The sequence below is a fragment of the Asparagus officinalis genome, chromosome 4 (assembly GCF_001876935.1).
Source record: "Asparagus officinalis chromosome 4, Aspof.V1, whole genome shotgun sequence".
NCBI classification, from domain to species: domain Eukaryota; kingdom Viridiplantae; phylum Streptophyta; class Magnoliopsida; order Asparagales; family Asparagaceae; genus Asparagus; species Asparagus officinalis.
The window spans coordinates 9,128,620-9,151,224 of NC_033797.1; the positions used below are offsets into that span (position 1 = coordinate 9,128,620).

The 22,605-nt window shown below is 38.1% G+C and overlaps 2 protein-coding genes across 2 annotated transcripts; both read right to left on the reverse strand.

The window, feature by feature from the left end:
• LOC109836546 (subtilisin-like protease SBT1.9) lies at nt 8,084-10,498 on the reverse strand. Its single transcript, XM_020404468.1, is given in 3 exon segments — nt 8,084-8,423; nt 8,426-9,719; nt 9,722-10,498. Coding segments are annotated over 3 exon segments (2,220 nt in total). The 5' UTR covers nt 10,379-10,498; the 3' UTR covers nt 8,084-8,154.
• Nucleotides 14,637-22,599, reverse strand: LOC109836547 (probable receptor-like protein kinase At1g49730). The gene is made up of 9 exons (XM_020404469.1): nt 22,354-22,599; nt 21,718-22,269; nt 20,503-20,802; nt 17,996-18,257; nt 17,858-17,910; nt 17,696-17,763; nt 16,959-17,048; nt 16,793-16,877; nt 14,637-15,265 (listed from the first exon to the last, which is right to left on the reverse strand). The coding sequence occupies exons 1-9, from the start codon at nt 22,427-22,429 to the stop codon at nt 14,748-14,750; spliced, it is 2,004 nt and encodes a 667-aa protein (XP_020260058.1). The 5' UTR covers nt 22,430-22,599; the 3' UTR covers nt 14,637-14,747.

A 22,605-nucleotide genomic window follows, 5' to 3' on the forward strand; every position in this document is an offset into this window, starting at 1 on the left:
GTACATAGGATACGTGTGTCCGACACATGCGTCTGACACGTACACGACACGACACAGCTTCACGTTATGCGTGTCCGTGCTTCATAGGTCGCCACTAAGTGGGAGCTAATACGATCCGAAAAACCTACGGGACTACTAGTCCTATAGATTTTGGAGATGCTCCACATGTTGTAGCTCATGGTTGATGGCCTCATTTGTTGTCGTTTGGTGGGGCCCTCGTGAGCCGTGTGAACCCTTCGCCTTTTATCACTCTTCTTCTTTGCTCTGTCAACAGAGAGCAAGTGAAGAGGAGAAAAACTACAAAGTCTCGTGGAGATAAGGTGAAGCGCAATCCTCACCGACGATCAGCTTGGAGACACCGTGGACTCTAACGGTGATGTCGGAGCAGTAATATATGATTGCGGGGAGTCTGGAACGCTAGAGATAGAAGGTGGCGGCAACGACCTAGCAAGACAGTGGCTTCTCTGCTCGCTATTGATTCAAAGCAGCAGTAGACGTTGACGACAACTGAAGTTGTTTGCGACGAGAGGACAAATTAGGGCATGGAGTTTGTGGCCGGCGGCGCATGAATCAATGATGGTTGAGGTTGCTTGTAACGGCGACGATGAGGAGATTGTAATAGCTCCCGAGTTTGAGGTTGAATTCAATGGTCATAGGCACTTGGATTACGGTTGAAAGCTTTGCAGGTCTTGAAGGTGGTGACAGGCCATCTGTGATGATCTCCTTAGCTTCTTCTCCTCAAATCCATCATACGCTTACGTACAGATATAGATGAAAGAACAACGCATAAATCTACGGGACTACTAGTCCCGTTGATTTGTTGTGTTTGTTGTAGCCCACACAAAAAACCTACGGGACTAGTAGTCCCGTAAGTTTTTCGGGTCGTATTAGCCGCCAGTTAGTAGCGACTAAACATACGGGACTAGCAGTCCCGTATGTTTCGAACTCGCAGTTTTTAAAAACGATCTCTTTTTGGCCTGTTGGCCAAAAAGAAATCGTTTTTGTTAAATAATTAGCAAAACAGTCTGTTTTGTTAATTATTTAGCAAAAAATATCTTTTTTTTTAAATCCATAGAAAGAATCTGTATATCACAAGATAGTAACAAGAAATTATAGGCACACTTCGAATGAGTCTGACTTCTGTTTGTGTTCTTCTGAGCATATGATTTCATTTTCTTCATTGTCTTCTTATCTATTGATGTTTAGAGCACATCCGTGTATCACATTAATTCTTTTTTTTTTAAGGATTCAGGATAGAATACATCCTTGGTGTGTTTAAATGATGGGTCATCGATGTGAAGTTATGCCATGTATGTTTCTTTAAGTAGTCACTGTGTGCCTATGCTTCTTTCTCTAATTTGTTGTGTAGCAGATAAGTATGAACTTTAAATTCCTTTTTTCACTAGTCAGAATTTGTTATCTGAAATACAAAGTCTGCCAAAGTCATGTATGCATTAAAGACGACAACATAGGAAGATCTCATAGACTATATGCGAGATGCCAAAACTTTGTAGAAGGCAGGGGATGCTCCCTACACTCTTCTCAAAGAAGAACGTCGCTCGACTCCAACTCCTTGAGAATCAGTTGATGACCTTGGATTGGAAGGATCTTACAATTAGTCAGTACTTCAAGTAGGTAAAACCGCTCTGTTCAGCTACTGTTCAGCTAGATCTAGATTCTAGAGTATCGGATGCAATGATGAGAAGAATAGTAATCCATGGTTTAAGACCGGAGTACCATGGGTGCATTGCTATTACACATGGCTGACCAACTCGACTAATACTATTGGAGTTAGAGAATTTGTCGCTATACAAGAGGCCTTAGCCAAACAAATGGCCGGCGTTTCAATAAGAAGTGAAAATGAAGCATTGCTCAGCAACAAGGAACAAAGCGAGAGAAACGAGTGATACGCAAATGCTGACTTAGGTATGTAGCCAAGGAGTTTATACACCAGAAGAGCACGTTAGAGTGAGGAGCAAGGTACGCTAAGCAACGCATTCTGACGGTAGGTGCTACAACTATAGGAAGAAAGGCCACTTCACCAGAGATTGTCACTATAAGAGAAGACCGACAAAGAGCAATGTTGTAACATTGCGCAGATATCAAGACGATGAAGAAGAATGGGATGCCCAAGCATCTGTGGCCTTAGTCAAATATGCACCAGTCAACGAAAAAGATATCGTTGATATGGCAATGCCCTTAATTGTTGAGGAGACTAAGTCTGCACTAGCAGCAGTGTCAGGTCGAGGAGGAATCAATTATAGTAAAGGCTGGATCATCGATTATGATTGTTCCAACCATATGACGGGAGACAAATGGAAGCTTATCAACTTGAAAGAGTATAAAAGCGACCGAGAAGTTATGATAGCCAATAATTCAAGATTTCCCATCATTCATATTGGGAAGTCCACATTCATGCCATGCTTCAATCCAGATCAAATCCAGTTACAAGATGTGTACCATGTCCAAGGGATGCAGAAAAATATCATGTCAGTGTCTCACCTGATAGCTCTTGGGAATCATGTAGCATTCGGACCATAAGATGTCAAAATCTACCTCAACTTTAAGCCCTCAGGAGAACTTGTTATGTAGGGACGGGAAGTAGATTTTATGTGATGTCGGCGGAATCGGCATATATAGATAAATCCCAAAAGAATGAGACGACTGAACTGTGGCATGCTCGGCTTGGTCATGTGAGCTATCACAAACTCAAGATCATGATGAAGAAGTCAATGTTGAAGGGTCTTCCACACTTGAAAACTCGAGGTGGGATAATATGCTGAGGTTATTAGTATGGTAAGGCACATTACTTACCGTAAAAGGAGTCACAATTCAGAGCAAAAGAGACTTTAGAGCTCATGCACTCAGATGTATTTGACCAAGTGAAGCGGGAATCGATAGGTGGCATGCAATACATGATCAGTGTCATTGATGATTACTCAAAGTATGTTAGAGTTTATTTCTTGAAGGAAAAATCCGATGCACTGTCCAAATTCAGGCAATTCTGAGAAGAAGTCGAAAGAGATCTCAACATGAAGATTCATTGCCTACACACAAACAATGGAGGAGAATACGCATCAAAGGAGTTTTATGACTACCTAAAGCAGTACAAAATTTAGCGACAGCTAACGTGCCTGAACATTCCGCAATAAAATGACATTGCTGAAAGAAAGAATGTCATCTTGTGAAGATATGTCGGAGCATGCTTCATGCTAACAACATGCCAGGGTATTTTTGGGCTGAGTGTATGAAAACAATGACGCACGTGATCAATCAGCCACCACCACTGAAATTGGAGTTCATATCACCTTTTCAGAAGCTATGGAATATCAAGCCAACAATAAGTAATTTTAGAGTTTTCGGTTGTGTGCGTTATGTCTTTGTGTCTAATCAGTTATGCAACAAGTTCGACAAAAAGGCCGTAAGGTGCATTTTTGGAGTACGACGGTGAAAGAAAAGGATGGAGATGTGTGATCCCACAATCGGACAGTGCTACGCATTAAGAAGTATTGTGTTTAATAAAGCTTCATCTTGGTGGACTCTGCAAAAAGTTGTGCTTCCGAATTCCAATGATTTAGAGGATCAACTACAAGAGAACTTGGGGAAGCCAAATCAAGAAGAAGAATCACAACAGTCAAAGAAGACAAAACCAAGTTCTCCCACATTCTAAAAGGAGAAGAATCCATAGAAGACCAGGGTTCATAAAACAACATCAGAAGAGGAGTGTCCGAGTCAGATAGAAGATATCGATGAAGAACCAATAGGACAAGTTTGAAAATCAATCGGACCGAGGAAACCAAAACTAAAGTATGCTAATGTTGCCGTGATACAAGATGTGAACGAGTCATCTACTTTCAAGGAAGCATACGGTAATGATAAATGATGACAAGCGTTGAAAGACAAAATCCAAACATTAAAGAAGAATTTAGAGTTCTTGAACTCATAGATAGAGAAGTCAGTGCTGAGGGGGAGTGTTAAATGGGTCAGCACCGACCCATGTGTAAAATCAGGATAGGTGCAATAGTTTGTACAAACCTCTCACCTACTGTAAATAGTATACACCTACCATGATCAATTCTCTATAAAAGGGAAAGGCAGTGAAGGAAAAGAATTATCCCAAGCCATTGAAACAAAAATCAAACAGAGAGAGGGAGCTTGTGGATACCAGTAGGAAGCAAAATAAAGAGAAGTAAATAAGAGAGGAAGAGAGAAAAATAAAGAGTAGTGTGCTGAAAAAGAGTATAGTAATATAGTAATTTGTAGTAGAGAGAGTGTTTATATTAGAGAGAGTACCGAGGATTGTACTACTAAAGAAATAATAATAAAATATTTCTTAATATCCACCACCCTTCTCAATTCAACAATATCTTCATAGTTTTTTCTCCATGAATTTCTTACTTTTTTCTTCTTTTTTCTCTTTTTTTAGGAAGGAAGCATAATAATTAATAAAAAAGTAGGTAATAATTTATTGGTTATCCATCATTGTTGGATTGGGGACTATTCAAATCTTACCAGTTTTAGCAATACACACTCAGCACATGACACAAACATTCATACTTTGAATAGATTTCAAATGTATATTATCAATAAATCGTAGCTCGGTTGATTTGAAATGTAACCTTGTTGAAAAGAATGTGAATTTAGAAAATAACAATAATATGATGGAAGTATTATCTTTTTTTTTCTTTTTAATTCTTTTATTAGGAACCGTAAAAGTTTGTCATTTACTTATGTCTATCTGAACTATCTGAAAAGTAGGTCACCTATTGCTGATCTACAAATAAAGACATTTTACCAGATCCTTTTCCATCTGAAACAAGAACACTGCTTGATCATAGAAATAGCTCCAACTTTTGTCTTAATGGAGCTAATTACAACTTTAATGTGACATTTATGCTTCACAAATGCCAGAATTTGGGCCCAATTCTCTGAAAATAGGTAAAATTTCATAATTTACCTTAAAACCAAAAACCAAAAAGAGAAATGAAAATTGGTTTGCATTTATAAGCTTACATCCACTGAATCGGAAATGCCAATGACTATCAATTACAACCACCATCCAACTTGTCATTTCTTCCATCATCAGCCTTTTTAATTTTCTTCTTAATTATTCGTTTGGTTCTCCTTCTCTAACATGAAAGGACCCTTCATGTCAGTTGTCACTGTCAATATGTGGTTTGCCTCATAATGATTCTAACATGCAGAAGACTGATCAAAGTTGTTTCCACCTAAGAAATGCAAAACACAACCTTCTCTCTGTCTCGTCAGACTTTAATTAGTGTGTCTGTTTGTTAAATCCAGAGAATCACTGTGCTTTGTATTGTTTATTAAATAAATTTGTAATATGTGATTTTCACTCATTAAATTCTTCCCCGTTGAAATATCTGCATATCTCTTGTACCACAATGTGAACTAGAATTATGCAAAAAAAAAAAAGATATCTGCCTACCATTGCTTTACTTTTGCATGTTTTTGTTGTGATTCCTATTAGATAAAATTCTACAGTAGTTACTCTAAATTCGTGTTTTGCATCTAATAACCGATATATTTACATGCATATTGTAGGGTCGAAATTTTGAAGTTGATTGATTTCTTGTTTTAAGAAATGGATTCGATCACTTAGTACGAATCCCTTACAATCACTCACACTCTCTCGATTACAGAGAAAGAGAAGATTAATTCAGCTTCTCTTTGTTTAACGTGGGCTCTTGGTGGCGAAAAGATGCTCCTCTCAATGCTCAAGCCGAGATTGTTTCCCGTTGACGATCAGAACAAGATCACAAAAGCTTCTGATGGCAGCTTAGATCACGAGAATGCAGGCACTGGTCTCCTTTCACGTGATAGCCAAAATCTTCCCCAAAAGTCTCTCCCCTTTCCTCTGTAGCCACTCATGACTATTTATAGGGTGTAAGTACGTAACTGACGTGCTAAGATCAAGGGTAGAGGGGCGTAACTGCCTCCTCCAAATCAGCGCATACCGTAACGTGTTCCCGAAGATTAGCCCACGTGGCTGACTCTTCGAAGCCGTTACAGCTAAATCTCATGTGGATGACGAGCCTCGTCTTTAATTGAAACAGGGTTTATCAAGTTGAACGAGCCCCGATACGTAGCGAGGTTCGTCTTACAAGGTAAACTTTGCAGTATAACAAATTCTGTCTTCACTGACGCCGTCTGACGAGCTTCGTATTCACTAACGAACATCGTCTTCGATAGCTGAGTCCAACTACATAGCAAGTCTTGTGAATTTCCTTTTGACGAATCACATCTTCACTAATGAGCTTTACGTCTGGTGTTGAGTTCCAAACCTCGTATCCAATGACGAGATTCGAACATTGTCTCCAATGACAAGTTTCGAACCTCGTTTCCAATGATGAGCTTCGAACCTCGTTTCTAATGATGAGCTTCAAACATTGTCTTCAATGACCAGCTTAATCTTCCAGAGTAGCTTTGTCCACAGTGATGAACTTTGATGTCGAGCTTCGCGACGCAGCGAACCTCGTCTTTTAATGTCGAGCTTCGCTGCGTGGCGAACCTCGTCTTTTGATGTCGAGCCTCGCTGCATGGCAAACCTCGTCTTCTGATGTCGAGCTTCGCTGCATGGCGAACCTCGTAGGCGAAGCTGTCATGCGAGCTTCAATCAGTTCAGGCGAGCTAAGTTGTCAGACGAACTTAGCATTGCAGGCGAACTTCAATGTTCAAACGAAGTCCAGTCTTATAGGCGGACTTCAGAACATGATGCGAAGAACGAGTCATAACTTTCAAACCGTAAGTAGGAATTGGATGAATTATATATGAAAATCGACTATCTCGACGAGACGGCGTCGACCAAACAAACCCCAAAGGGTTTGGTTTGCTCCTGTTCGTTTCGCCAAATTCCTTACGGTTTGAGAGATATTAACATTTTTGTCCGTTTTGAACTTCTTTGCTAGGAATTAAGACAATTTTTATTGCGTACACATATAAGCTTTCCTTTTTCCATACGTAATGTATTTCTTTGACTGCAGAACTAGTACACTTAATGTGTACTCATATGGATTCGTCTTATGGATGGTGATAGCCAATGGGAGATGATTAACCCAATAACCAGATTTCAGTACTGCCTTCATGTTGATACATTACAGGTTTCGGTCTGGATCTCAAAGTTATGTTTTTCTTCTTATTGAATCTAGAGGTGGATCCTTGAGGATTCAAGCCAATAAATCAATACTAACACTATTATGTATACAATCCATATATATCACTAGATCAAAGGCACGCTATCCTTTTCTTATATAATGCCAATTTGTGTACAGTATTTTTGTCATGGTTGACATATGTAATATCAAAGGACAATAATTAGAGAACTTAACCAGTACGGAAAATAATTGTTATCAATTTCTATCAGGTTCTTCATAAAATAATGCAATAAATCAATACTAACACTATTATGTCTTGCTAGATATGCTTCCTGTATTAATTTTAAGAAGAATAGCAGAAAATGCTTTCACCTTTATAGATAATGTCCCAACTTAAAGTTGATTAATTAAAGTTGGAATTCTCCCACTAGTATTAATATTTTTAAAAGTAATATGAGATAATGGGGATGGAGGAAATTCTTTTAGAAAAAGATAGAAAAATTTCCACCTTCAAGACTACTCAACTTGGAGTGGGGCGTATGGTTGAAAAATCTAAGGAAGGTAGAAGCATTTTCCCCAAATATTGAACGGAAGCAAGGATGTATTTCTATCACGCCTCATTGTTTATCTAATTGTGGAAATAATCTTTGAAATATGTATTTCAATCAAGAACTTTGTGAAGTGCACTTCTCTTTTGCATGGACTATTGAGTGAAGTTTCGCTTTCCGATTCCACGCTGAAACGCTATCTTAAGATGACTCTTCCTTTATTTAAATGTAACAGACATTCCAACATAGGTCATTTTCCTGCCAACTGTGGATACACCAATTTTTTTAAAAAAAAGTGCTGGGTTAGGTCCCCTGGCACATCACGGCCGGTCTCTATCCAACATTGGTCAGCTTGGTGCATGCTAACTTTGTTTTTTTCCCATCATTAGTTCTGTTATTATTTAAAAAGCACAGGCATGATTCATTTGTAGAAAATGTGCAGTACGATATAACAATGCTAACTTCTTATTACATTTACTCATTTACAAACTCTACGAGGTGAAAGATGTCGCAACAATTGGACTCCTAACTACGTACTTCCCTTGCTCATCCACCCAACTCAATGAGCCGTGAGCCACCTCGTCTTGTTTCACTCCCATGTGGCCTTCAAGAGTTAGAGTGAAGCTTTGCTTCTCGTACTTCTTCTTGAACACCAATGTTTTTGGCTCGACATTCACAGAGAACCCCCTCACCGTCTCCACCTTAGCATTGTAGGTTGTGATCGAACCTACGTTAGTCACTGTTCTTCTAAACACTCGGACGCATTGAAAAATGCGATGAACGAAGGGTAGTTAAGGTCCAAAGACGCACCAGAACAATCGAAAGAGGAGGATCTAGCGACCATAACTACTTGCTCCTTGGTGAAGTTCATGGCACATAAGAGCCTCAAGTAGTCTTTAGGCCCTGCATCATAAATGAGTCCAGGGTCAAGTGCCTTGTTAGGTTCAACATGTCCCGAGCCCATAGCTAGTGGCGTCGCAGGCCTATTTTTATTCCCCATATCAGTAATTGGCTTTAATGTGTTGTCCAAAGAATTGGCCGTTGTCATCATCGCGGATCGAATAGCTGCTGGACTCCAGTCTCGATGCACGCTTTTCAGTAGCGCACTGACCCCAGCAGCGTGAGGACATGACATAGACGAACCTGAAATTATGTTGAAAGAATCATACAGTACTTTCGATTCAGCGTCGACTCCTACTGATACATTTAGTGACCAAGATGCTAGAATCAGTGAACCTGGAGCTACGATATCTGGCTTTAGAACATTAGGGCAGCTTCCTGATGGACCTCTGGATGTATAAGTAGCCACAACTGGTGCAGGTTTTGAGCCCAGGATGGTTTCTTGAAACCTCAAAGTAGCTTTCGGGTTCGAGCTCCGGTTCACATACTTCAAAATGGATAACCCAGCTTCAGGGCTTATGATAGCACCTGGTCTTGTGAACCTAACATAGTACTCTAAGAAAGGGTCCTTTGATATGAAGATCCCAGCAGCCACTTTGGCTGATTTAACACTGTCAGTAACAACTTCAAGTGATTCTCTGTCATCACACACTACAATCTTGTGGCTAGCCTTCTGTAGTGAGGATTTATCAGTGCATGACCCTAGATACACAAGGGTCAAGTTTTTTAAAATTCTCGGGCCTCCGACATAAATTGACTGCCCGACAATGGAAGTGCCATCGCCGAGGTCGAGTATGCCTGAAAATGTACGATCCACGGTGCTCGCCCCGACCGTTAGAACCCACGGTGACCCGTTATGCAATAGCCCTAAATACGGGCCTTCGTTACCTGATGAAGTTGCCACAAAAATCCCCTTCTCCATCGCCGCGAATGTTGCTATCGCGACGGGATCACGATACAAAGGGAGTCCGTCCATGCCGAGAGATATCGAAATTACGTCTACGCCATCAGATATCGCAGAATCAATGCCTGCAACGATGTCTGAGGCAAAAGCCCCCTCCTCCCACAGAACTTTGTACATGGCAACTCTGGCTCGGGGCGCGACGCCGTGAGATATTCCGGGTCCGTACCCGAAGAAGGACGCACCCGACACATCGACACATAGTTCCCCGCCGCAGTCGAAGACGTGTGGGTCCCATGACCATCTGTGTCACGCGGCGAGTTCATTGTGATGGTGACATTTGGGTTGTTGGCTATGAGACCCTTTTTGAAGCTACGAGCACCGATCAGTTTTCTGTTGCACATCGAGGAAACGAACTGAGTGCCTTTCTCGCACTTACCCTTCCATCTCGATGGTACTGGGCTCATGCCATCATCTCGATAGCTAGCGCTCTCGGGCCAGACCCCAGTGTCGATCACACCAACAATGGCGTTCTCGCCGTAATTAGACACGGGCCAAATCCCCGAGTCTGCATTCAGGCCCAGGAACTTAGAGGTGTGTGTTGTGTCCTTCTTGACTTGTAAATCGCGATAACACGACAAGTAACCATGCGACTTCTTCAGTCGTTCGAGCTGAGATTGTGAGAGACGAGCGCTGAATCCATGAAGGGCGTCGTTATAGACGTATACAAGGCCAGGGACAGCGTCGATGGAGTCAAGAGTGGCCCAGCCATCATGGTTGGCGAACGCCTGTGGCATGACCGATAAGTCCATATGAACAATGTAGGTTGCGTAGTCTCTCGACGTAGATCCATGAAGAAAGGGTGCGTGAGCTATTATGATGAAGAGAAGTAAAATGGAGGGAAGATTTGTCATTGTTCTCTTGGTGTGGGGATTGGAGCTAACATCTCTCTCACATATATAGATGAAAAGTTTGAGAGGAGGATATAATGGGGGTCATGGGCTTCTTTCCTCTAGTTGGATGGTTAATTTGTCCACTCTATGCTAGCTAATAGCTATAAGTCAAGCTAAGGAATGGGGGCCTAATTGATATGAACCCTTGTGGTGGAGATGGAAACATGCATGTTTCTACAAAACAACCACGTCTTTATTGTTTATTAGAACCAAATCAGAGAGAATTTTGGTGTCTTTACCTAGATAAGTTAAAATATATGGAGGGTAGAATTTTGAAGAGTGGAAATTTATGCGTTGGTTGCATAGTATATGATTTTGGTGTCGTAAGAGCGTATCAAACTGTCAGGAGAATTATTGGACTCCTATTCCTTGCATTCAGGACCAAGAACAAACCTGATGATTTATTTAACTCAAGATTTTGGTGCTGCCTTTTGTTCCTTTTTAGAGGTTGATTCTATGTAGTTTGTCATGCTACACGCTGGTATAGATTTTGTTCCAGCATGGAGTAGTGATAGGATCATAGTCAATGAGGAGGAAGATTGGGAATAATATCATAATTATGAATTGAAGCAATTTAAATGGAACTAATAGTTGTAACTCCCAAGTCCAAATATTTGTGTTATAGGCCTGTCATTGTTGGTTTTTGTTGCGAAGAATCATTCTTCTTCTCTTCAAGAATGTAAATTTTCAAACATCAATCCCATTATTCACAATTCGGGCCTGAGGGTAAAGGGTAAACAATTAATCTAGCACAAAACTTCAGGCTCTGGATCCAAATTTGCTAGGTGTAATTGCCCCCCAGCTGCCTTTGGAAACAGTCCAATTCATTTAAACTCAAAATTCCAATTATATCCCAAGGTTTCATTGAATAAGCCAGCCAACATACTCTCAAGTAAAGTGAACAATGTCATCACCCTTTGCTGAAAGTTTAGTCAGGAATAAAGAATATAGCATTGTTCACATGATTGTTTTAATTACAGTAATATATAGTTGGATGGTTAACTGTTATTTTCTGGCCTTTAATTGTGAAAACATGGGACCACCTCTTCCAATAATTGTATCAATTTTACTCTGGACCTCTTTGTTCCAATCAACAAGATACTCAAGTGATTCTTCTATATTTTAGTTTCTAAGAAATTTTATTAATCTTATGGATAATCCAAATCACTTCAAACTACATATCAATAGCGAAAAAATAAGTGCATCTTTTTTCTTTCATTATCTCTTGCAATGCTTGATGTCATGAACACACACACAAATTAATAAACTAAGCATTAGGCTATGTGGATGTATACTAAAATGATGGCAAAAGTCAAGGATTGATATTATTCTAGAATAAGTTTCGTACCAATAAGAGAGATATAAAAGAATCGTAGCATGTAATTGTAGACAAATGGGGTTGCCTTGTGTGTGCAAACATTTTCTTCTTCTGGTTTTAAGTAACCAAAGGTGGAAACATTCAAAAGAGACGAGAGCGGACTTTGAAACTTTGTCATGGACATGGATTCATTCAAAGATAAAAAGATACGCACGCATCGGAGAATAAATCGATTGTTGTTTTTAAAGATATCCGTACGGCATACGGCTAAGTTTACGATCGATTATAGAAAACTAAGAAATAAATATCATGGAATTTGTTCTCATAAGAGCATTAAATAAACCCTAACTTAATTAATCTTATTTGGTGCCATGATTGCTTGTTTTTGTTGAGTTTGTCAAGCAGTTGTGATGATTGCTAGATATATTAGAGCATCTCCAACAGCTTCCCCAAAAAAATTCTCCAAAATGGGGAAACAAAAGTCATATTCTCTAAATTATTTTTGCTCCAACTCCAACAGCTTCCCAATTTTGAAGAATCCTGTATTTATTACAATAATAAAAATATTCTACATCTTTGACATGAACTTTAACAATAAAGATTTAGACATGAACTTTTTGTTTTTTGCCCCCTCATTTTATAGTGTCTGACATGAACTTTAACAATAAAGATTTAGACATGAACTTTTTGTTTTTTGCCCCCTCATTTTATAGTGTCGAGTCGTTTCTTAAGTAGTTGGACACTTGAAGAACGTGAAATATTTATAACAAAGTTCTCCCCAAAAATTTGAAGAATGCTGCAGATTTGGGGAACACTCCCCTTTTTTTTTCTCCTTCATCCTTATTTTGGGAAATGTGATGGGGAATCTGTTGGACAAAAAAAAAAGCCCAAAATTCTTCAAAAGTGAAAATACCAATAAAATAGGGAAGCTGTTGCAGATGCTCTTATGAGCTGATCAAGTTTGAAAGCAACTTGTTAGAATTGACCCATACTATTGACGTTAGCATTAAGATCAATCAAGAGAGAAGCAACGTTGCGCGTTTGAAGATTTTTTAAGTTAGGCAATTTTCGGTCAAACTAAAGGCAATTCTATATTTCATATGTTTGAAGGCTTTTCTTCCATGATTGACGGATTGAGGCTTTTTTCCCCCCCTCCTCTGATTAAATACTCTTAGTTAGGCCCTATCATTTTTTTTTAATCACATGAGATTATCGTTACACCGTATATGTTGAGGCAAATTTAAGTAACCAATCTTGGACAATAATTGGTATGCATTTGATAATTTAATAGAATGAATTTCTTTTCGAGTGGTGTTAGGGGCACACCCCAAACCACACCTCCAACCACACCTCCCCTCTCATTCGCTACAGTACTCCGGGCCCCACATGAGTTTTTAAATTTTAAAAACTCATGTGGGGCCTGGAGTACTGTAGCGAATGAGAGGGGGAGGTGTGGTTTTAGGTGGGGTGTGCCCCTAACATTTCTATTTCTTTTCATATAATGCTTTGTGATGGTCAGACAGACAATGATGCGGTTCAAGAATTAAAAGCAAGTAAGCGAAACTTGGGGGAGAGCAACCGAAAGCATATACGCTTGTGAAAAAAAATCAACAGTTTGAAGCATGATAGCAATAAATTTTTTGGGCGAGGAAGTGGGGTTTTATCCCCCTCACCACTAGAAAAAGAAAGAGAGAGAAAGAAAAAGCAAAGTGGTTGAAATAAAAGACAGATTGATCAATTATAGAGAGCAGTGGTCAATTGGATATAAAGCAATTATGAAAGGACTTCCATGACAAATTGGTACGGTTGAAAATGTTAGAGACTCACGCGCACTAAAGTGTTGGGTGCTTGGGCATACGCTTTGTTACATAATCAAACATATTTATTCATAAATTAAAATAGGTAGAGAGTTTTTGCTGCATTCATTAAATGTATTATCATTCTGCAAATCAGCATATAGATGGATATTTTTTGTAGTTTTCCTTGTTTGAAAATGTAATAACATAAGCAATTATATTTATTCCTGTGCAGGATACTTTCACTTTAATCACACCTTGCTATGGCTGTGTCACATTGAGACCGTCCATCTTCTTCACAACTTGCACAAACCCAAAACATCAGTATGATACAAAATTCAGCATTCAGTTGTCGAAACATATTTCAAATCAGACAGCAGCAAAAGGCCATGAATTTTGTATTCACGAGGTTACAACAAAAATTATATATTCGGAACATTACACAAAGATTAGAGAAAATTGATCACTCTACTGCTGCTATCATTAGAAAATAAAAAAAAAAATCTATACTACTTATAAAAGAAAATACCCATATTAAAACTTTTGATTTTCCTTTTTTACCCTCTCAAATTATTATAACTCAAAATTATACCATTATTTATAAAACTAATGATCCATAACCTCTCATTAACTATGCACCTCTTTATTTTTCTCAAATTATTTGGTCTCACTAGAATATATTAATAATTTATAATGATAACAAAATTCGTGAATATATGATAATTTATTATAAATAATTAATAATTATATAAGTAAAAGTTATTCACTTAATACATTATTGTACATAATTATAATTATTAATAATAGTATAAATAAGAGCTATTTTCTTATGTTGTAAAGAATATTACCTTGTTTGATAATTAATATCATCTTAGTAATAAAATTTTGGATAATATAAATTAAAAATATTTTTATTTTGTCAAATTATTTTATATTAAAAATTTTGATCCTTCAAATTTAAATTTATAAGGCATATATTTTTCTCTTCTTTTTATCAAAATATTTGGTCACTCGCTAGAATAATTTAATATGATAATAAAAATATAACTAAAAATAAAAACATCTTGACCACAAACAGAGACAAAAATCTGGCATAATCACAATCAAGACAAAACCAGAAGCCACTTTAGCTTCCGCACCTACGTATCAAAAAAATTGCCAGATTGTAAAGAATACTTTTAACTAAAACCCTACCCATAAGAACACCAAACAAAACTCAAACAGAGAAAGTTCCAGGAGGCGATTGAGGCGAACCAGTCTCAAGCAAAACGCTCCGACTACAATAAGATCTCGAAGTACTTGAAGAAGACATAAGACATCTTGTATCTCCACTATTAGGAATAACTTCACTACGGCGTGCCATAAATCTGCTACTGATCTCCCCCAAACCACTGCATTGGCCATCGTCATTAATGGGATCTAAACTCTCTGACAAAACCCTGAGAATTTGCTTGATTGATGGCCTTGATCGCCCTTCTCTTTGAGTGCACCACTGTATGATTCCTACTAGCATCTGGAGCTGTTCCATTTCAAATGATTCGCCGATTCTAGGATCAACTAGTTCTGGTAGTCTAGACTCTGACGCGATGAACTTCTGGGACCATTCAACTATGTTTCTGTTATCTTGTATAGCTCTCCTTCCTGTTAAGAGTTCAAGTAATAACACGCCGTAGCTGTATATGTCACTCTTTTCTGTTAGCTCTTGAGTTACCACGTATTCAGGATCCATGTACCCTGCAAGCATTAGAATTGACTTGAAACTTTCATGATGACTGATTTTAGTTGGTTGGACCAGACTAGAGAAAATGCAAAATCCATCTTAAGCACTATTCTACTATTTTTAACAGCTTGTCTTAATATGTTAGGACTGGATGGTCGGTTTTCATACATGAGGATTTTTGAAATAAGGTTATTACGGTAAGGTCATAAATGAAGAGTGTGTGCTTCATTATATCATGTAAGAGATGATTGCATATGATAACTCTTGGTTTTCTTCATGACTTCACCACGTGTGTTTTTCCAAATTTGTTGCGTCTTGGAAGCATCTCATAATCAACGGTTCCTAGTGAATTTGATATAAAAAGAGTTAATTTCACAAAACCCCCCTAAACTTTGGGGGGTGTTGCACATAACGTCCTGAACTATGTTCATCTCACATAATTCCCCTAATATTTTAATTATTTATAAATTGCATGAAGGAGGGTTATGTGAGATAAGATAAAGTTCAGGGGGGTTTTGTGAGACACCCCATAGTTCAAAGGGGTTATGTGAGATAAACAAAGTTCAAGGGGGTTATGTGCAACTCCCCAAAAGTTCAGGGGGTTCTGTTAAATTAACCCATATAAAAAAGATCATGTGGTTATGTGCTACAGTGCTAGGATAAGACATCTATGTCTTTAATTAAGTCCTTTGGTCTCTTGAATCAACAGGGTTAATCCTTACCTCTTTTGAGTTAATGGCTCCAAGAAAATCAACCTAACGAAACTTTGTTCATAGATTTTTACAACCAACAAGTTGTATCAAAGCCGGAGTTCGAACGACCTGGGTATGGGTTATTGTGTTGCTTCTAGACTTGTTGGCATAGGTTAGAGCTCAAAGTGGAGCATAAGTATTGTCACATTTGACAACCTGGTGAATTTGGAAAGGAAAATGCATGAGACTGAGAATTTGTTCCATATTGGAAATATTGAAAATATTGGAAAGAAAACAGTGGTTAAATATGTTTCCAAGCATGGACTTTGCACGCAACAAAATTAATCGCTTCATAATGCAATAACAATATAACATCGCTTTTGCTTTTTTTTCCTTTTTTTTTCAAAAAACTAAAATAAGGCATAGAAGATGAGGATGACAGTCTTGAGTAATGATTTAAAGAGACTCCACTGACTTCAATTTACAATACTACCATGATATTTTGCAGCAAAAATTCAGGATAAAAAATTGAAGGGCATGAGTTATATTGGCCATTCTTCACATCATAAGTTTGTGCATTCGCCAAATTAAATTATACATATTGATATTGATAGGCATCCTACAAAATAATTACTTCAATTGAACGTTAATTTCACATTATCTGTTGATTTATGCTAAATTGTCTTCAGCTGAAGAGAAGTTAAATTGCAGCGTTCAATCTTAAATGTACCACAAATATGAATTTCATGGGACAACTGGATCTCATGTAAAGTATTCAAGCGGAAAACATAGTACTTAACCAAAATGTACCAGCCACGAAGTTAGTATCCCACTTATAAAATTACGTACCTGGAGTTCCCCGAATATCTGTGCTCACTGGTTCAAAACTTATTGCCCCACTTCTGGAAGCATGTGCAAGGCCAAAATCAGCAACCTATTTTTGAACAAGTATCCATCAATTAAAAGGATAATGACACAGATAAATGCTATACCAGCAATTAATGAAACAATGTACCTTAGCAACAAAATTCTCATCCAAAAGAATATTACTGGACTTTATGTCTCTGTGGCAGAGGGGAGGATTACAATAGAAATGGAGGTATTCCTGCAATTGAAGATATTTCAGTTTCGCAAGAGCTTGTCAACATAAGATCTCATCCAACACTCCAATTCTCAAAATTGAACCATAGTGGCCAATGGCCATCAAAATAAGACAGAATAGAAATATACAATAGTGATTTGTGTTTGTGTAATGTTAATTGCTGAAGTTCAGATTGCAACAAGAAAGTTTATCAGAGCTTTGACAATGTACCCTGAAGAATTGAAGTGAGTTGTGGGTCAGTTGTGTGCTCTTTGACTGAGCAACGAAAAAATTGGTAAATACTTCAGTTACCCGTCACTCAGAGATACCAGGAAAGCACAATGGTGTTTTATGTATCATAATCTGAATTTCGCCCATGCACAAGTGTGTGTTACAAAAACCAACATCCTTTTGTTCTGGGAAATTTAACTATTGAGATGATTTTGCCCAAGCCACTACAGGGAAGTACAATAAATGGAAAAAATGAAAACCAATGCAAAAAAAAAAAACAAAAACAAATAAGGTTGAATAAAAAGACATTAACATGAACCAGGATTTCATTTCGAGTTCCAAATTAACAGGATAACCCTTCAATTTATACGAAATATACAGATTGTACAGTTCCTGCGGACATTTTTACTCAGTAATGTTAAAGAGTCTTAAGACATTACCAGAGCATTTGCCACGTCGATGGCGACTTGTAATCTAGCCTGCCAGCTCAATGGTTTTCTCCCTGGTGCTGTACAATTGCAAGAAGTACCTCCATTAACCAGTTTGGTACATCTAGGTGCAAAATGGCAAAAGAATAATAATAATATAAGTGGAAAACTTACAGTGCAGATGATCTTTGAGGCTTCCATTTTCCATGTACTCGTACACCAGAAATCTGAATACGTAGAAGTATACAAATAAGTTCGTTGTGAGGCTATTAAAATCATTTCAAGAAATACAAACATAAATGAGAAAAGTACCTCTCATTTTTCTCGATACAGAATCCTCTGAGAGAAACAAGATGGCGATGGTGAAGTCTAGCTAGGAGTTCCATCTCTCTGCAGAAGTCTTCCTCACCTTGCTTTGAGACTTTATCCATCCTCTTTACAGCAGCTATAGAACCATCATCAAACTGTGCCTTGAAGACGGTTCCAAAACCTCCTTTTCCTATGAAAGTACTGAAATTTCCAGTAGCTTTCTTCGTCTCCTTGTAGCTGAATCTTTGGAAAGTATATGGTGCACCTGCAAAACAGTCTGTTACACAATTTGGAAATAAAACTTCAGGATGATTAAAAGAGCTCTGGATGGGTTAAAAGCAGCTCATAACCCTCAACCAGGAAATCTGCCCAAATCATGTATCAGAAAAGACCAGTATCAGAAAAAACCATGGACTCTTCAAACCATGCTTGTATGATCTATCCAATAGGGAAATATAAATTTCATTTCAGAATCAGAACATACTTCTAAGATCATCAATTCAAGAAGAATACTACCGAGTTTAGAAGAACAGCTTCAACAAGCATGAAGGAAATGAAAAACTCAGAGAACAACTCATTGATCTCCTTCCGTCCTTCACAAATGTTTACTTCTATTCACTGATGTTACCTATTTCTAGCAGGAATTTTATTCTTCTATAAGCAAGGACCATTTTGGTTTTTTCAGGATGTGTATTTTTCAAAGTTCTAAATCTCAGTTTGCTGGGAATATTGTTAGGAATCTTGACCCAAGATTAGTTCGTTTTGATGATAACAAATATTATACGTTGTGTGTATTATGTGTTAACATTTGTTTTGCAGTATCAGAGCTAAATCACCAATGATATTCAAAGAGATACTCAAGACATAGGATGAGTTCAAGGCAAAATGAAGCAAAGAAGAAGATATACTTTATTGTCAAAATGTAATTTTACATTTTCTTTGCTTAGAAATGTGTACAAGCTTTCACTCACACACATGCACACACATAATGTTAGAACACACTAACACATACTTAGTGTGTTAGTTAACTATAGAAAACCCCTATGTTAACCATTAGATTTAATAGATATTGAGTGAGATTTAAAACATATCATATAGCTCATATCTACCCCTTAATAGTCGACTAATAGCATGAATAGTCGACTACAAAAGACATAGACAGAATATCAGTTTCTGTGTTATTACAGACTAGTCGACTACTAGACATTATAGTCGACTAATAAGAGTTGAATCAGAATTTCAGACTTTCTGTCAATTACAGAATAGTCGACAAATAGACAAAATAGTCGACTACTAAGGAATTATATAACTATACAGAGTGTGTTTGAACTTAGAGTAGTCGACTACTAAGAGTTGTAGTCGACTACAAAGGCAGTTTTCTGACTGTTACAGGTTTTGAATATATGACTATTTATAGCCGTTTTGAGATGTTATTTTGGTTTAAAAATATGACTTTTCAGAGGCTGTAAATAGGGTAAACGTCAGTAAACAAAACAACAAGATTTGCACTCAAAAGATAAAACTTTGTGCACATTCAAGAGGCCAAACATTCTGTTTTTTAGCCTAAGTATTGAGAAAAACTGTTTTCTGAAAAAACCTATGTTCTTGATCATTTCCTACTAAGTGTTTAGGCAAATTTCAGAAAGTGAAACATATAGCCACAGTGAGAAACACGTTCACAACACATTCAAGGCTTATAGGATTGGATTTGTACTTGCTTCAAAGGAAGGTTCTCTCGATTTATGAGAGGGGTTGATCTCTTGGTCTAGAGGTCGGTTTACAATTGGCATTGTGTTGTCAATTGGGTTTGCAATTTGCATGGTCTTACAAATTGGTCAGATTTGCTTTTGATTTTGTAAGGTTTCAAAATTATAGTGGAAATCTTAAGCAAGATTTGCTTGGGGACTAGATGTACACCGGGAACACGTTCACAACACATTCAAGGCTTATAGGATTGGATTTGTACTTGCTTCAAAGGAAGGTTCTCTCGATTTATGAGAGGGGTTGATCTCTTGGTCTAGAGGTCGGTTTACAATTGGCATTGTGTTGTCAATTGGGTTTGCAATTTGCATGGTCTTACAAATTGGTCAGATTTGCTTTTGATTTTGTAAGGTTTCAAAATTATAGTGGAAATCTTAAGCAAGATTTGCTTGGGGACTAGATGTACACCGGGAAGGTGGAACCAGTATACAGGCTTGTGTTTGTGATGTTCATTTTCTGAGATTGTTGTCATTCTTTCTTGCAATTTATAACACATCTTGCAAACTCACCCTCTAGTGTTTTAAGTGTAAAGCTTCCGCAGATTTACTCTTTATAAGAGCGCACTCTTTTCTTAAGGGTCACGATCCTACACTTGGTATATAAGCAAGAGGACCCTACAAATATATATTTGTTAGTAACAGGTCCACCAAGCAGTCAATGCCATTCGATTATTCGGTGCATGTGTGACGGCTTCTGGCAATAATTTTGAAGACATAAAAGTATGCAAAGAAAAGGCCAAGCACAACTACCATCTTGAAATTTCCGGGCTTGAGGAGGTGGAAGGGCATTCCAGGATGTATCATTAATAGTATCTTCTTTCCTGAATTCCTTAGCTTTCTTGCGAATTAGTATTACTAAAATCAGCAGCATTAGAATAGCTATTCCCAGAACTGCAGTACTAATTCCAAGAAGCAACTTTAAGTGGTACACTTTGTGGTGTTTCTTCAGTGACATAGCAGTTAGGTTCTGAGCAGGATCTTGAACAAAGGGAGGGCTCAGCGAAGCTTGACCCGGAGAAGCTGCAGGCACCAATGATGTGGAAGATGGCTCTGGAGTAGAAAAAGAACATAAGGAACAGCATATAAACAAATATTGAGAATTTTACAGCCTGGGTTTTGTCTTAAAGCCAAATGGAAAATAGAAATGATATAAGTATCAATTGCATTCATGTATTCATTTGATCTGAGAGTGAATACAAATTGGGATTGTAAGTGAAAAAATCATAAGTAACATGGCATATCAAGTGGTGCGTGGTGAAATTGAAATAGAATAATTGTTTGAAATGATTTGACTTGTTGGGACAATTATCTATCCATAATTTTTTACTTTTGTGTTAGCTTAGGTGTTTATTTGAGACTATTACTTCTAAAAAGTGGTTGGTTATTCTAATATGCAAATCATAGATATTACTAATACAACACAATTGGAAGTTGGAACCACGGTATTGCTGCCATTTTAACAATTTGTGCATTGTTGTACTCTTACTCTTCTTGATAACTCTTAGCTAAATAATATGCATTGTGCTTGTACATGTGACTATGCGAGCGTGCCAGCACGTGAACTATTTCTTTTTCAGATATAATATTTGGTACGCAGCTCATTGAGGCCCAATTAGGAGATTGCCAAGACGGACCAGATAAAACGGTCGTGGAACCAACTTGAGCGGTTGAACCCAGAAAAGAAACCCCCTATGAAGTTTTGAACCCACATTTCATTCTTCTTCACTACCTACATGAGACTCATCCCATCATATATTCTTTTTTTATCCAACATCCACATCCACATCAACATTCACAAACCTTATCAACTAAAAACTCTTCAACATACTTAGAAATTGATTTTTTTTGTTGTCTCATTATACACTACCAATGCACAAGAAATTAGTAGCTAATCATTTCCGTAATATGTCATAAATATAGTAGTTAGAAACTGATATAAGCAACTAAATCTCGAAATACACGAACCTGAGGCAACACCGAGCCCTTTGACACCAAAGAAGCAGCCAGCCATATCAACAGCAGACGACTCACCACCTTGATTCGCAAGAACGACAAAAACAGCATTCCTACAAACACTCAATGTAACATTATCATCCCCTCCTATAAGCCGATGAAGATACTCAATCCCCGAGTTCAAGCAAGTCCTACAACTACTCTCCACCGAAAGCGACATCTCACAACTCTTCCTAACATCAAGAAAGTTCGGCGACTGCATCATTTCCAACACAGTCTCTCTCCCCTCACACTGATAGTTAACTCTAATTTTAGGACCCAGCCCACAAAACGTAATGGCACTAGCAGGAATCCCATATGAAGTAAAGGTTTTCGATATAGAATTCAAGCAATCGTCTGAAAACGCTGGTGGAACTCCGAGCTTGCCGGTGGCATTTGCGTAATTAGAAACAGAAATAGCAACGAGCGCGTTGATATAGCGGCAGCATTGTCCTCTTTCGTTCGGATTTGAACATGTAGATGCTGGTAGGGTAAAATTCGACCAACTAAAATCTAAGGGGCAATCTGCAGATAAAATTAAGATACCAATGAAGGATGAACCTTGGATTCAAAAAAAAAAAAAATTTTGATGAGAGCAAAGCTGCTGACCTCCTGCGATCGCGAGTGACTGATGAGATCGAAGAAGAGAGATCAAGAACACAAACCCTAGAAATAAAGCCGGCATTTTTGGGGGAAGTTGAGAGCTTACGGTGAGAAGTGAGAAAAGAAATTCCACTGTGTATTCGTTTGCTACGACCGCCGCTTTCACACTCGAGGAGGAGGGACGAGGGTTTCAGCGTTCTGCTCACCCGCGAGGGACACCGAATGGGCCCGGATGGGGCCCGCGGTTCCTCGGCGGGG

Excerpts from the sequence above, each read along its gene's own strand:
- LOC109836547 (XM_020404469.1), bottom strand. The coding sequence starts at position 22,429 with ATGCCGGCTTTATTTCTAGGGTTTGTGTTCTTGATCTCTCTTCTTCGA. Across the intron at positions 22,270-22,353 it reads GTCACTCGCGATCGCAGGAG|ATTGCCCCTTAGATTTTAGT; the intron begins GTCAGCAGCTTT and ends TTTTATCTGCAG. Across the intron at positions 17,764-17,857 it reads CCTCAAAGATCATCTGCACT|CACCAGGGAGAAAACCATTG; the intron begins GTAAGTTTTCCA and ends GCAATTGTACAG.